Here is a 16,418-nt window from a genome sequence, read left to right as displayed (position 1 = left end):
GCCACCCCAGCATTGCTAAGGCTTGCACCTAGCAGGGTCAGACAAGATTGCCTCGCCAACGCCCACAGTCTGCACAAAGTATTAGAAAAAGTGGCTGAACACTCCTCCTCCCGCTGGGGCACACAGAGCAATTTAGATGTGCTGTTCCCACCTGTCAAGTGTTTTTTAATTATTATTATTAATAGGTTTGTTATTTTTAAAAAATCCCCATATGCGAGAGCTGAGTTCAGCAAATTACCACAGCTGAGTGTCAGTACGGAGAGACAGGAGAGCAATATCACGCTCAGTGGAATATTTAACAAGTGCTGATTGCCTGGAAACCTAACTTGGTGAAACCTGCAGGAAAAAAGCATACTTGTAAAAGAGCCAACAAAATAAATAAATAACCTGCTGACAGCAGGAGAGGGGGAGGCAGCAGGCGACGTGAATATGCAAAGCCTACCTCCCCCCAGTCTCCCCTACAGATTTGTCTGCCCAAAGTGCAATGCAGGGCTTAACCCTACAGGAGAGTGGTCACAAAGGGCCTGATTCTGATCTTGCTGTTACCAGCAAGAATAACTTGACTGAAGCTGCTGCACTGGGCTGTAGACTCAGCCCTGGGCTTTAAGTGGTACTTAGTGCCTTGGAGGAGTTCCCTCCAGGGCACCCCTGATGGAAGAAAATCCAGCATGGATCATTTTCAGGGCACTGGGCTGGGGAGATGTGCAACCCAGTCTCAGCTCAGCTGCAGACTCCTGCTGTTCCCAGGTCAAGCTGTTTGCTGCCAACCATGTGCCTCAGCCGCCTCGTAAATCATGGCTTGTGTCCCCTGAATGCCCACAACGGCCATCCATGGGATGCGCAGGGTTGACCAGGGCAAGGATGGAAAACCATCATGCAGATAAATGAGAGAGGGACCTCTCCAAGGCTTGCCCCAACTCCACAACCCATCATCCTTCCATGGGATTGATGGCAGATGCCACTGTGGGTGACGCAGCATCCCTCAGCTCTGCGAACAGCCTCACCCAACATCACCACAGTCCTCTCCCACCACTTCTCTTGCATGACTTGCCCACAGCATGACACTTTCCCAAATCCCGAGTGAAAAAAAAGCCCCAGTGAGAGTAATTCAAAAGCTGGGTCTACCATCGTTCCAAGGGATGTGATGTCCACTGATTTCACTGGGCTTTGAGCTCATCATTGCCCTTGCAGATCTTTGCACAGACACCTGCAAGCCCCAAAATTGCTGCTAATCTGAGGGCCACTTGACGCAGGCACAGAGATCCACAGCAAAGGCTGCAATGCCACAAATGCTGCCCACTGCCCAATGCAGTGAGGGCAAGCGCACCAGCTTCTCAGCAAAGCCAAATTCATGTCTCCAGCGCTTTTTTCTACCTGTGCTCTATTAATCACACGATAATGCACCCGTGCTGCTGGAAATACAGGGGATTATAAACACCCCTCCTGCGGCACTCCTCAGGGAGGATGGGAAACAGAGGCACCGAATACAGCACATTTTCAGCGTTACAGGTTTGGTTTTGGTTTGGGTTTTTTTTTCAGATAGACTATAAAAGCATTTTTAAAAATTCAAAGACAGCTTTTCTATTACTTGTGCCTTTGCTCAGCTTTGATTTTTTATGGTTTCTTTTCCTTCTTTATGTGTGTGCATCGCTTTTTTTTCTTTTATATAGGTTAAATCAAAAGACAATATTATAGTGCTTTGAAGTCCCCTTGTTATTTATAGAATTTTTTCCTTGAAATCAAACATAGGTAGATATACTGCAGTGAGGGACATATTTTAACAAATCAAAACAGCTTTTACGTTCTGTTGAGCCAGAGATCACACTTTCTCCCTTAAATTGCCAAAAAACCTGTTAACATTTAAATGAAAGCTCATGCCTCTAGTCCATAAAGTGCTTACATCTATTCAACCCCACAGGACCAGATTCATTGCTGAATTATCTTGAAAAGTTAATGCTAAATTTTTCTTTGTTTCAATGGATTCGGCAAATGTTATGCAGATGTAACAATGGAGAATTTCACCTTAAATTTTCATCATAAGGTCTTTCTTTCATACTCCTCAACAATCTGTTGGGATCCTTTTCTACCTACCCAGAGGTAAGCACTGGATTCAACAATTTCATCTCCAAATACAATAATTACCAATGCAAAAGTCACCCTGATGTATAAGATAAGGGAAATGTTTACAGGGAGGAGTTCAGATCTTCTGACCAAAGGTTGGTATGTTTTGGGTGATCAGCCAGAATACCAGTTGCTTTAGAGAGGTGACTGTGGACATCGATCCTCAGGAACTCATGAACCCATCAATTCTCTCCACGGCAACATATTTGGACTTCTTGGGGAAAACAAAACAAACAAGCAAAAACGACGACAACAAAAACCTTTAGGAGTATAATAAAGTGTCGAAAGCACCACAGGTCACAATTATTGAAATCAGACCAAGAGCGTGAAGAGAAAATGCCCACCAACATGAACTGCTTCAATAACCCAAAAAAGGCTAATTATGCAGGAAGAGACACATCGCACCAAGAATAACCATAATGAGCTTTGATTACACTGAGGCTTTTGCATTTTATTCTTTCAAATATCCACCAAGCTCTTTGAAATTCAAGAGTTCTCTTATGTTAACATCAAAAGGTAAAAAAGCGCATGGAGGGCTGTGTACTTAGTCACTGCGAGAGATGATTAGCAAATTAAGGAAAAAAAAAACAGACCAGGTTTTAAGCAAAAAGAGGAAAAAAAAGAAACAAAAAGTAGTTGGCACAAAGTGCTAATCATACAGTTTCTGCACAACACCTGGCTTAGTTTTGCTTCTTTAATCAGGCTCATTTCAGTTATGGCACAGACTCTATATAGTGCTGTTACTGCCTAAGGAAGGAGGCTCCCGGCTTTGTCATTACGCTGCTTCAGATGTGTCTGGATGCAGACAAGGCAGTGGGAAAGGTGTGAGGTGCTGGCTGTCCAGGACATCACTTCTCTTACTTACGAACACCAAAAAATGAAAGGCATTATATTCTCCTCACTAATTAATAATCTAAATATTTAATGTGGTGTTCACAGCACTTGCATCAGGACTTTTGCCAAAGGATGTGTTTTGATTTGTCAGTGAGAGGTAAATAATTAAGTCTCCTTGTCCCTCTTCTGAGCTCCCCAGCTGCAAGTTTGAAGAATAAATAAATGAACACCACTCAGCAGAGTAAACAGAACCATCTCACTCTCTGCCCAGCAGGCTGCTGGCACAGCAGCCTCCTATTCTCCTCTCCTGCACAGCCTGTGCCAGCACCAACCAAACATCAACCTCCCAAAATTGCTTTGCTGGAGGAAGTCACGGTGTGGTGGTCTCCGGTGGTCCGGGAGCAGAGCATCACCCCAGGCTGCCCGCAGTCCTGCCTCCAGGGCTGGAACAGCTCTGCTGTGGGGACAGGCTAAGAGAGTTGGGCTTGTTCAGCCTGGAGAAGAGAAGGCTCCAGGGAGATCTTATTGTGGCCCTTCAGTACTTAAAAGAGGCCTGTAAGAAAGACGGTGGCAGACCTTTTAGCAGGGCGTGTTGCAATAGGACAAGGGATGATGGTTTGAAACTAAAGGAGGGGAGATTCAGGCTGGACATGAGGAAGACTTTTTTTACAATGAGGGTGGTGCAACACTGGCGCAGGTTGCCCAGAGAGGTGGTAGATGCCCCATCCTTGGAGACATTCAAGACCAGGCTGGACGGGACTCTGAGCAACCTGATCTGGGTGAAGATGTCCCTGCTCATTGCATGGGGGTTAGATTAGGTGACCTTTGAAGGTCCCTTCCAACCCAAACCATTCTATGATTCTCTCCCCGACATTTCCAGGGATGTTCCCAGGGACAGGGCACACACTGAGCCACGCTCACTGCAGACCTCTGCAGGGCACGCCACCCGCATCAAGCGCTGAACACGTGACTGCCCATCCAGCAGTGGCTGCATCTCAGCATGTGAGCCTGCGGATGCCTGCAGAGGAGGGATGGGGTGGAAAGAGGATGATGTTCTCCTAAGCAACGCATGGAGTAGATCCCCCCAACCACACGGGGTTACACGATGGGAAGGCACTATTACTCATCGCTGTTGAGAGCCCCAGCACCCAGCCTGGCCCCAGGTGACAAGGAACACATGTCCTTGCCCAACCACGCTGCTCCTTCCCCTCCAGTGACTGCCGTGGCCTTGGGGACATCTTTATGCTCTCCCTCTGGAGGAGCTGGGCAGCTAGAGCTGGGCCATGAGCTGAATTCCCTTCCTAAATCCACGCTGGCACAGGATGGAAAGAAGGGAAAGAAGAAATTGCCTCTGTATTGCTTATTTTGCTTGTTGTCTCCCTTGCTCTCACCTTCTCTCCTTGGGTTTACTCGCACGGTCCCATCCCCGTACTGTTGGAAACTCTCATCACCTTTAATGCACTAAGCCTTGGAGCTACTTTGCTATTCACCATCTCCTGCTTGTTGGCCTCTTCTCCCCTTTTCTATTTCCCTTTCTCGTGTCACCCAGCCCCTACTGCCTGGACATTCATGCATATTCACAAGCATAGTTACGTACTCATTTGTAAACGCTGACTACATCATTTGCAGGCGTTTTGGCATTCGATTAATTTAGCCTCTCCTTTTTTTTTCCCTCTTTCTTCTAGCTGGTAAACGGCCAGAGAAAAGATCATGAAACTTTTAAATTAATTCATTATTCAACACAGTCCACTAGTTTTTCTCAATAGCTCCAATGACACAAACTGTTCATAAATGAACCGTCACAAACACTCACAATGTGACTTGCGTAAGGGGTGCTGCGGAGGCCACGTGTTGGTGCCTCTGCTTCACGGGTCAGAGAACTCACATCCTCACCAAGAGCCAAACGCTAAACACTGAGCGTGTGATCCAGCTCAGCCTCAGCACTTGATGGCCATTAAAGCTCTCGAGGGCCTAGAAAGACCGTAGGAATAGCAAAATCTCTCCTGCTCATCGTGTGCGTGTTCCCTTCTGCAAAAGCTGATTTCCTCCCCTGCTAGAGGTGCCTTCAGCAGCATTTCCCTCAGCCACCCCTCCGCATTTACATAGGGCCCTGTAAGAAGTGCTCTCTTTGAGGGGACAGTGCCCCATCGCTCTGTGGCTTTGGACAGGCCAAGCAATGCCCCTTTGCCCTGTTCCTTGCCCCTGCCACAGTGGTTAACTGAGACCATTCATTTTGCAGTAGGGCTGGAAAACCCAGCTTGCTGGAACTCAGAAAACCAGGTTTGTAACCCTAAATCTTCCACCAGCCACGGACAAATCGCCTCTCTGTTCCTCATTATGTCCATCAGTCACATGGGTATACCAAGAGCACACCATGGAGATGTACTGGGGAGAACTGGGTAGAAGAGTTGCCAAATTTACTCACCACTGTGCTCAAAGCACTTGGGGACACTTGGCCACAAACTGCTCCAAAAGGCACAAAGCAGTGTCAGGAGAACAGACTTTGTTGTGACTGGCCATGGAAAATGATCCATGTTGTTACAGCCACCATGGGATGGAGTTATCTGGAAGATCTAATTAAACTAAGCATTTGCCAAGCAAGGGGGAAAAAAAACAGAGCAGTCAGAAGGCACAGCAAATTAACCTACAGAGGCTGAAGAGGCAGATGAGCTCTCAGCTGGGTTCAAAAACAGGCAGGGAGATAGCAACATGTGCACAATCACGGCTGGAAAGGAGCAGGGCAGCAGCCATGCCACCAGCACAACTTGCCACCAAGGGCTGGTACCCCTAGTGCCAGCTGGATCACAGCAAGCCTCCAAGTGCTGCATCCAGGAGGAGAACTTCCAAAAACTTCCAAACCATGAGGACCAGGAAAAGGAGGATCAGCTCAGGAGAAGTCAGGATCTCAGCCCAGGGAGAGGCAGGAGAGATGGGGATTGAGGCTGTCGTCTCGTTCCGCACTGCCCAGGCTGGCCTATGCAGTGTGGCTCAGCAGGATGCTCCGTAGGGCTCTGGCACAGCTTAGAGATCATCCTCTGGGAAAAGAGAGCTATGAAAGGACCCCAGCACTGGGGAAAACTTCCCCACAGACCAGCTGGAATCACCAGGAGCGGTGTGCATGAGGGAAGCTGTGGTGGCAATCATGCACAACTGGGTAAGGAAGACAGTAAAGCAAACTAATCAAGTCAAAGAAAACAAGCAGAACAAGGAAGAAAGTATTTGTATAGCTGGAAACCAGAAACTTCAAAGGACAATACCCTAGAGGAAGAAGGAAAAATTCAAACTACCTGTATTTCTAACCATGCCATCATTGCAATGAGTAGTTCTCTAATGAAGAGAGACATGGGGGATCCAGGAACAAGAGGTGTATCATGGGTCTAACATCTCTTCATGTGGCAACATCACTCATGATCATACCTGCCAGGACAGTCAGGTGGTAAGTTATGGGGAGAAACAAGATTAAAGTCCATTCCTGCACTTTACATGTTACAAGCCTCCTGTATTGCAGGGCCTAGAGGACTACACTTGGCTTTGCCTTGCTGTCTCTGTTACAATGGTTTTTGGAGGATGGTAAACCTATGCAAGGCACTGTAAATATAAAAGAGAAGGTCCAGGATCAAGGAGCTGGTACACAGCACCAAGTGTCAGTGCTCTGACGCCCAAAATCCACATATCCTATAGAGAAAAAGCGATGATAGATTATTAAGTGTGAAGACAAGGAGATGGAATTGGGCATGAAACCGTAAAGCAACGCAGGAATTCAATCTGACAACTGTCAAACTCACTTGTGACACTGGGTGCGTTCACCTGAGGAAGGATGCTGTTTGCAGAGAAGAGCCCAGCGAGGATGTGATGGTGATCAGGGAACAGCTGAAGTCTCTCCCCAGCCAGCAACCCCAGTATGACCAGTACCGAGGATGGCAAGGGGTCCCTGGGGATGCCAGGGTTTAGCTGACAAGGCTTGCAGCAGGGCACAAATGTTCACTACATGGTCATGAGACACACCTGCAAAACACTTATTACTGGCACAGGGCAGAGTACATCCAAGCTCGCTATGGAGGAAACCACCAGCCAAGACCTGGAGATAGACACCTCAAACATGTGATGGACACACCTCACTAAATCTTCCCACAAGAGAACTTGCAGATTCAAGGCACACATTGGGATTAAAAGCTGACTTCAAAAACCTGTGGTGAAAATGAAGCTTTTAGTCTATCCGCTACAGCAGAACACAGCCAAGAACAAACCGACAAATGAAGGAATGGCCACATGCCCAGAGCGCTCCACCATGCAACCAGAGGAGTACAGAAACCGTCCTTGAAATTCTAGTCTGCGTGTGCACCATGAAGGCTTCTCAATTAGCAAGCCTGGCTGGCACTCGATGGGTCACTGGAGAAGCTCAAACGGCAGGACCGGAGCAGCGATCTGCAGCATCATAGCTGTCCCCAGAGGACTGGGACAAAATAGAGCTGAGCACCGATACCCAGCTGGATATAAAACCTCTTATCCCAGACTCTGTCTAATCTTCTGCTGCTCCCCCAAGGGCACCCTGTGCTAAACCCTGCAAAGGGAGCACAGCCGCTTACTTTCCTCAGCATCCCACTGTAAAACCTACTTCTCAGAGATCAGCTTTCACTGCTAATTTCTCCTGGTCTCATTTGAGACCGTAGCTGGCAAGTCCAGTCCCGTTGCTGCAGTGAGTGCAGATTCTGCCTTTATTCACAAAAACCTCCAGCCCAGTCACCCTTAATTTTAAGAGTGTTTTAAAGTAAGATTATTTCCAGCAAACCAGCAGCTCTTACCTCCGTATCGTCCTTAGCAGGGTCGACCTGGCCTCATTGTGGAAGGTGATGATGACGCTGGTTGGCGGGAGGTCCTGGCGATAGTGCAAAGTTGTACACCTGGGGAGGGAGAAGGAGGAAAAGGATATTCAGGATCTGGAATTCGAAGTGGGAACTCACATCATTAAAGCAGGCAGCAGAGTCCATCAGTAGATGGTACTCCAGCCACTATTAAGAAAAAAAAAAAAAAAAAGTTTTTTTCTGTATGAATCCTTTCTGGAGTCCAGAAACTTCCAGGTAACTCACTGAGGATTAAAGCAGTAAAACAAGCTTAACTGTCATTAATAGGAAGGGATGGGAAAGGAGGCAGCCAGCTTACAGCCCTTTTCTCTAACCATTGCTTCCCAGCTAGCCCACCCTCCAGCCTCCCCTACCAAGAGGCAGTGGGAAGATAAAGGCCCTCCCTTTTAATACCAGTTAGGGAAACACCACCTTCAGCAAAGATGTTGCCCACTGGCATTAGCATGATGGGATCAGAAACGGATCCTTCACAACAAAGGTGAGGAACAGGTGCAAGTCTTAGGCTGCCTTGGTGGCCTTGTGAGCTTCATGGGGCCTTCGGTGTCACCCCAGAAGTACTGGGTTATGTCAGTAAGGTGTTTTTCTTTCTTAAATTGAGGCAGGAACCCAAGCACTCTCGCACCCACCCGGTTGGTGGCACTGGCAGAGGTAAGAGCATCGTTGCAGCTCCACGTCCGAGGCACCTCACTCCCGCCCCACAAGGCAGCAATTTCCACCCACCAGCTGCAAGGTAAGCCAAGTCCTGTTTCTAAATTGATTGCTTCCTTACTCATTCTGCCTTAATGGCATAACCTGATTACAGGGAAGATTGGGATTTAATACTTTCCAGGCTGGCCAGCAGAAGGTGAAAACCCACAACTGCAACCGCAGCCCCTGCCACCTCCTTCCCAGGAGGAAACGCCATAGACTCTGTAATTACTTTGACCTTTAGCTGATGAAATTTATGGCTTTTATAGACCAACGCCAACATACTCCTAGCTCAGGAAACCCAGATATAGCTCTTATATCTGTGCTGCTCTTTCCAGGTCCCTGTCAGCCCCTGTGATGGCCTTAAGATGATGCACCAGTGGCAGGAGGGCACCGCGTGCCCAGCCTGACGAGCTCCCCATCACAGCCACCATGCCCCTTCCCATCCACATGCCACTCGCTTGCTCTTGTGTCCCTGCCCAGGTGCTGCCACTACCACCCTCAGACGAAGCAGGAAAGAGAACTGAGCAACCACTCTTCCAACAAACCATTGGTTTGCTGCCCCAAAGCTCCAGACCATGGAATCTGCGAGGTGAAGTAAAAACAGATGGAAAAATTAAGGTGGGGACTGGGAGGAGACAGCAAGTAAAAGTACCCAAATATTGCTGGTTTATGCTATCAGCACCGCATGTTGGACCTCTGAAATACCAAAATGCTTGAGATATTCTTTTTAATGAGTTTTTTTACCTTTTCATTTTGAAATTGCATTTCTGATTATTTACAAAGTGACCTAAAAGAAAAGAAAAAAGAATGCACAACAGGTGAAATAATTCCAATGATAAGGAAAAAAAATGACATCTTGAGTGGGACAAAATATTTGCAAGCTCACAGTAAATCGATTGCTGCCTTCTCTCGTCAAAACCTTTCACAAATCCTGCCTCAACTCGACCAAAACAAATTCCTCATTACTACCCTGTTCTTTCAGCATAGTCACCAACCCCAGAAATTCATCATTCAACCCATTCTAATTCTAGGTCCATCCTCAAAGGGTGACAAAGTTGCAGGGCCACTAAGCATGCAGAAGAAAATTCAGTGACATTGCCCCGTGCAACAACACCCTCATTTATCAAAGTTGCATCTCAGGGATACTAAAAGCAGAGGGTTTCTGAATTACTGAACAGCACCAGGTCGTGCCCTGAGCTGCTCGTCTGGGTCACTGTGGCCTCTTGCGTCATCCAGTAACCAATTTCAGCTGAGCTTTTCCAACCTGATGCGGTGAGGAACAAGCTGCTGTTGCTGCTCAGTGCCTGGTTTGCCACGCTCAGGCTCAGCTCTCGCTTACTTTGTGCAGCTGCCAGGGCAGACTCCAATGATTGCTCTCCCTGTGCTATTTCTACACCATTATCTCCTAACCATTCCCAGATATGTGCCCTTCCACCCCCACTTCCAGCACAGCACCAGCAGATGTTACGTGGAGGAAACATAGAAAGCTATTTCTGGAAAAGAATGGAGGAGAGTGGAAAATGCAGTCATCGATACTTATGTCATTACGACAGCAAATGAGCTAATAAATAAATCTGCAGTGGATGCGTGCTGTATCACCCACCAGTGGGAGTGCCGGGTATGCTGCACGCTGGCTGAGCTGCTCCTCGTGCGTGACAACAACTTGTGTTTAAAACTCCAGACGTCTACGCACCAGATCAGCCTAACTAGAGAACATGCACGTGGGAAGCACTGAAATGTCATATACGAGCACCTCCAGAGCTTGATCGGGATCTACGACTTGCCCCTGACTTCTGCCTCAGGAGGCTCCTCGCATCCCAAGATTGGGACCGATGGCTGCGCTATGGAGCGGGCAGGGACCTGGCATCACCCCCAGCCTCACTTCGCCTCTGTGACCAGCACTGCACTGTGGGTGGGACTCATCTCCCAAAAAAACAGCCCAAAAAGGGTTTGGATGGGCTGGTGCATCTGCCAGGGCTCCTCTGGGTTCACTATGTGGCCCTGATTCTGCCCTTGCCCAGCATTTTACCCCTGGGCCCTTCTTTCAGAAGCCCTCCCAAAGTTTCCTGCAGTAGATCCCTTTGTTTTTTTATTCCTTTCCTCCCCCAGTGTAACTGCAGCCAAACATCCCGGCTCCCCAGAAGGCAGATTTCAGTTTAAGTTTTTGACTACAAGTGTTTTTTTGGCACTTGCTTGAGTAATAAAAACCACAGCTTGGAAAAGCATTAAATCCAGCATGTCCAGAATTATTTTGTGTGACAATTACATCTGGGGTAATTTCAATTTAATACCTCACTGCAAGTGAAAATTGCAGCATGCAGCCCTAAAATTGCTGTAATAATGAAAATAAACCCGCTAAGAGCTGCCTGTGTTACCTCAGGCTGTCACTGGATAAATGTTTTGTGCTGCTTACGGTATTTCATAGGTCACCCAATTGCCAACAAGGAAAAAAAGACAAAACCAACACCAACAATGTTTTCAGAAAACCAAAGAAATTTTGAGGGCTTGCTTTTTCTTCAGAGTGTTCCAAAAAAAAGTTAAAAGCATTGAAGTAATAGATGCATTGCTTATATGTGCAGCATGTTGAAACTCACTGGCTGAAGTCATTTAAAGTTTCACGGTTTGAAACCCCGTGGCAGGACTGGGGAGCAATCTTAGCACAGCCAGTGCTAGCGGGGACACTGCCAGCCTGAACTGCCTGCAACACGGGCTGCTCCGCCGGCTCACTGAGTCGGGGGGTCCAAAAGAAGACAGAAGATGGAAACTAGGCTGGCCTGCCCTAAAAACCCCGGAGAGAGCATCTAGCCAGAGAGACAACTATTATTTATTCCTGCAAACCCAGAAGCCAAACTTTAATTTGATGGGAAGTTTCCATTTTCCGTTTTAAGGTTATTTCCCATACCAATTCAAAATAATTTCAGGATCAGAAAGTTATGAAAGGCATGTTCTGGCTGCGGATGCCTTAGGAATCACCTTTGGGAGATCCCAGCCTGGACCAGCTGCTTGCTGTACTTCCTTCGAGGTGGAATATCTCATCTCCATGTTCCTGATACGCCATTAATAGCTCGGGAATAAATTATGGTGCAGGCTTTTGCAGAGACAAGGAGCAGGCAGCCGGAGCCTGGTACTCATCACAGGGATCACAAAGCTCTCTCACAAAGTCCCAAGCTTCGGACACTCCTGTGCCTCGCAGGCATCCAAAGTCCCTCACTCTGAAAGCCTTTCTCTCGAGTTGTTTCAGCCCTTGTGCTCCTGGTGAGCAATGGGCTATCACACTCCAGTGGACTCCACACACAGCCACCCCTAGAGGTCCTCCTGATGGGGCAATGCACACCCATTCCCAGAACGTTTCAACCCATTTTACGTTTAGAACAATAGACTTTACTCATAGTGCCCCCACCAAACCAAAGGCCACCCTGGAAACACCACTACGCAGCACAGTGGTAATGACCGACCGTGTCAACAAAGACAGAATCTGTTTCTCAGCCCCTTCTAATTCATCCCTGGGCTCATTCAGAGCATATTTTAATTCGACATCTGCCATCGCATGCCCACAGAGCTCTGCCTTCACATCTGCCATCGCATGTCCCCCTCTCATGCTCACCCTTTCCAGTGGCTCATTAACTTCCTTCAAGGGACAATTATCCTCACGCTGCTCCCCCAGCTTCCCCTGCCAGGCTTCTGCTCATCTTCCTTTTCTGCTTCGATGGTCATCAGTTGCCAGCAGCTCTGCTTTGAATTTTTAATGTTTTCCATGAAGTCCAAACTCTCCCTTCAACACAGCTCACCACTTCCAAAGCCCTCTCCACATATATATTTTGAACAGCCAGCCGCATCGGATGGAGCTACACCATCTTTCAACTCCCTCCTGGCTCCTCTCTTCTCCTTGGAAACATGTGGGAGAGCAGTCTCATCACCACACATCTAAAACAAGAGTATTTGGGTTTGTCCCCACACCACAGCCACAAGGCTCTCCCTCTCACATTGACCCAGAGGATCAGGGGCCTGCCGTCAGAAATAGTATGGATTCACACCACCCCTACAAGCACTTTGGGGTTCAGATGACATCTCTCGTGTCCGACTAGCTCTCCATGATTGACGGCTCTCTTGAGTGACGATGTGCAAGAGTCACACCACAGCAGTGTAACTGCCATGAGGCACATGTTACAGACTTGGACACTCCACCAGAAGCACAGAAGAACTTGATAGAGGAAGCGGAAAAACATAAAAAGTCCTTTTAGCTCACAGAAAAAGTGAACTAAATCACACAAATCTCCACAGAAACTTCAAAGAAGAGTTAATACTAATGTCAAAGCTCTCAACTCACACCCATGCTTGAAGAACAGACCTTGCCAGCCTAGTGCACACTTCTGGAGGGACTCAGCCAGCCAGGACCAGAGTAAGCCTCTGCTCCAGCCTGGCCTTGGGCTGGACTGAGTCATACATGCCTGGGAGAAGCCTCTATGGTTTTCCTCAGGCTACACACCAGTCAGACAATGACTACCTGCCAGGGACCTTGCTGTCACCCCACTCCCAGCCAGAGAGACAGAGCAGCAGGGCAAGGGGAGGAGAAAGACCGGAGATGCTGAAAACATGTCGGTACCTTCCCAAAGGGACAGGAACCAGTCCACTTCTGGAAATGGGTCACAGTCCAGGAAAGAAAACCAATGAGAGCTTTATTTTCTCATTTTTCTTTTTTTATTATGAAAACCAGCTCAGCCCTCTCTGGGTTGAGCTGCTTCACCTAACCATTGCAGCAGGGTGTCCTTGGTGTAGTCACTGCAATTCCTCCCTCCAGGACCCCAGAAGAAACTGGAGTGAATCTTGACAGCCAACCAGGTGTTAAAAATTACTCTCTTGGAGGAAAATAAAAATTACTGCCATAGGGAGGGAGCAAGGCACCCACCGTAGGTAAGCAAATAGTCACCAGTGGGAAGGAAAAGATTAGAGCCCCAGCTGCCTTGCCACGGCCAGTACCAAGTGTGCCTGGGCTCCACACGCCTGTAGGGGATGGCAGGACATATGGGCACCTTGGTCATACATCTCAAGACAACCTCTCAGGGCGACAGAGCCCCCAGCCAGTGGGAAACCACTGTGCCTGAACCCGATCTTTGACTTGAAGCAAAATTACAGGTGACTTCCGCGAAAATACTCCAAAAATAGGGGCCCTGGACTTGTTGCAATGTAGAGCTACACAGCAATGTATGTGCCAACTTGTATGGAAGCTAATGAATTCATATAGCTTACTGCTGGACAGGACTATGCACTGTCTCATCTGACCTCCGGGTAACACAGTCTCTGGCATTCTTCCCAGTTATCTGGGCATTTCTCAGTTATCCATGCATTAAGCCCGCTGACTTGTGTCTGACTGCAGAATACCTTTCAAAAAATCATTACTTCATGCCCTCCAGAGATGGAAAATCCAAGAAGTGCTGTTCATGTTACAGTCAATACCTTAGTCTCATGTGACAGTATAAATGGGATACAACAATTCAGTAAGTGCATGACTGGAGCACACAGAGGGGTCAGTAGCCTCCTTCATGACATTCACCTCCCATCACCACCCTCGGTTCTTCTTGGCTCTCCCCAAGCCAACCTTCCTGCACATTACCTCAAAATATTTTGTTACCCAGCTTTGAGAGATATTCGAAATCCTACTTTGTCTTCCCAAGATATGCCAGCATCGCCTCCTCCTTCTATGGGTATGCTTCCTACCCGCTCGACCAGAGGGGCTGACCATGGTCTGCCCTGCTGCACATCTCCAGCACCACCACGCACCGTGTGTGCTGGCTGGCACCCAGGGCCATGCCATGGGACACCTGCTAGCAGCCAGCATGCACTTGGGGTCAGATCTGTGACAAAGACATACGAAGGAAACTCTGGCGTTTCTGCTGTAACATCAAGAGCTTCCATGCTGACCGCTCCACCAGGACACACCACAATTTGAGCATGAACAGCAGTTGTCAGACCACTTTTGTGACCTTTGTGGCAAGACAGGAAAAGCAGTGGCTGTGGGGACTGGTGCCAGGTACAGACCCTCTTGCATCTATACTGCTCCTGCATGCCCACCTCGGGCTGGCCGTGACCGTGAGCAAGCTGGTGCTACCGAAACAACAAAAGGCTTAGAGCAAAGAGAGCTGTAAGGTGGAGGACTCTGGAAAGCAGCCGTGTCAAAAGGAAATAAGAAGGGACAAAGAGTCAGACATCAGCTGGCAATGCCACGTGATTGCAGGGAATGCCAGCTCAAGTTTGGCTTGCCAAAGTGAAAAAATACCTTTGAGAAAGGTCAGCAGGATTTCTCTGTGCTGGACTGGCACGTGCCTCAGGTTTGCATTCCCAAAAAGGGACTAAAAAATCCCCAGGGTTGCATGCAACAGCCTCAGTGGCTGCTGGGGCTGGGAGAAATGGGCTTGATCCAAAGAGACGAACCCCTGGCTGAGCAGACAGGTTGGGGGTGTGCAAGGGCTTGAGCGAGGGTGAGGAGGCACATCTGCAGCAAACATTCAACAGTGGTTAGCATCGGAGCTGACAAGGAATTATACAGCAGGCTTTAACTAGATGTAATTGGATAGAACTGTAAGGAAAACCATCAGGAAAACACTGCCAGGGCGCTGAACCAGTTCTGGCTGCAGATTAAACTCTCAGAGGAACCTGTCCAAGTCCCCACCTCTCCCCTCCCAGCACATGCTACTGCAAAAATACTAGAAAACAAGCAAAACAGGAGAGTCATGAAGGCAGGAGAAGATACAGCCACTGATGAAGTATGTCTTCTCAGCCTCTGTATTCTTCTGAAGTCGATGTGCTACCATGAATGTGAAGGTCACAGCTAGTGCTTGCCTGAGGCAAGCAGCTCCAAGCCTTGGCAGGGGACCACTACTCACGTTCCCCATCAAGGCAGGGACCTGCAAACAGGAATCCGGGTTCAACTCAACTGTGGGTTGACTTCAGAAAGTCAGGCGTCTTGGGTTGACCAAGAAGGACATTTCTCTACATAGCTTCTGGAAATTGAAACAGTTCTATATCTGGCTAGTGCACAATTAGTATTTCCTTTAACTCACTGCCTTTTTCAGTCTCTTTCTTTCTTTGCCCTGCAAGATAGATATCTAAAAAATTAATCAAACAGCTAAATTCAAAGAAAGGGGGAAATACAAGAAGGCAAAAATAACCTTCTCTGCACATGACATGCTGCTGCCTGTGAACCTCAAAACCAATGAGATGATGCATTTATAATTTATTAAAAATTTGCTGGATTTTTGTCTTTGGAAAAGGGGAGGGGGAAAAAAGAACCTACTAAATAAGGAAGGAGAGAATTGTAGGGCTGCATTTAAAACCAAGTTAAACTAGATTGTGTGTCTTGATTTTCAAAGCAACTCATGAATTATTCAGATTTCTAGGGCCCTTCATGCAGACTCAGGGTCTGTCTTGCTTCTTGACTCCCCTCGCCCTGCCTTCATCAGAACTAAGGCAAAAAGAAAAAAGGAACCAAGAGAAGTAAAAAAGAAAAAAAAAAAGAACCTTCTTTGTTTTCAGTAGAATTTTAAATCGTGGCCAAATTCCTGACATCAAAGGTTTTCACTTGGTGAAAGTAAAAGCAAAATCTGGCACCTTGCACCTTCCTGGAAAGCTACCAACCCTTTATTAAAGATCTTTAGAAGCCAGTACAACCTGAAATTACATTTCAGAGGGTCGGAACCACAGATGTAAAGATTCTTTAGGGAGGACGCTTTCTGACCAGGGCTTGCTGGCACCATGTGGCAAATCGAAGCAGAAAAAGTCCCCATCCCTACAATGCCTCCTCAGTCATAACTGGAGAAGCACAAATGCTGTGATAGCTCAAAAACACTTCAAGCATGCAAGAATCTGCAGCACTTACAGCAAAAATGGCCCCAAAACATTGCCTGTGATCTGCCT

The 16,418-nt window shown here is 47.7% G+C and overlaps 1 protein-coding gene across 1 annotated transcript in view; it reads right to left on the bottom strand.

Moving 5' to 3' along the window:
• Positions 1-16,418, bottom strand: part of GALNT14 (polypeptide N-acetylgalactosaminyltransferase 14) — a 104,252-nt gene that overhangs the window by 34,159 nt on the left and 53,675 nt on the right. The window contains exon 3 of the mRNA XM_065631868.1: positions 7,758-7,856. Within this exon, the coding sequence (XP_065487940.1) occupies positions 7,758-7,856 (99 nt within the window). The remainder of the gene's footprint in view (positions 1-7,757; positions 7,857-16,418) is intronic.

The sequence above is a fragment of the Caloenas nicobarica genome, chromosome 3, assembly GCF_036013445.1.
Source record: "Caloenas nicobarica isolate bCalNic1 chromosome 3, bCalNic1.hap1, whole genome shotgun sequence".
Taxonomy (NCBI): Eukaryota; Metazoa; Chordata; class Aves; order Columbiformes; family Columbidae; genus Caloenas; species Caloenas nicobarica.
Note: the sequence above shows the minus strand (reverse complement) of the source record. Positions and strands in the feature narration are given on the sequence as shown.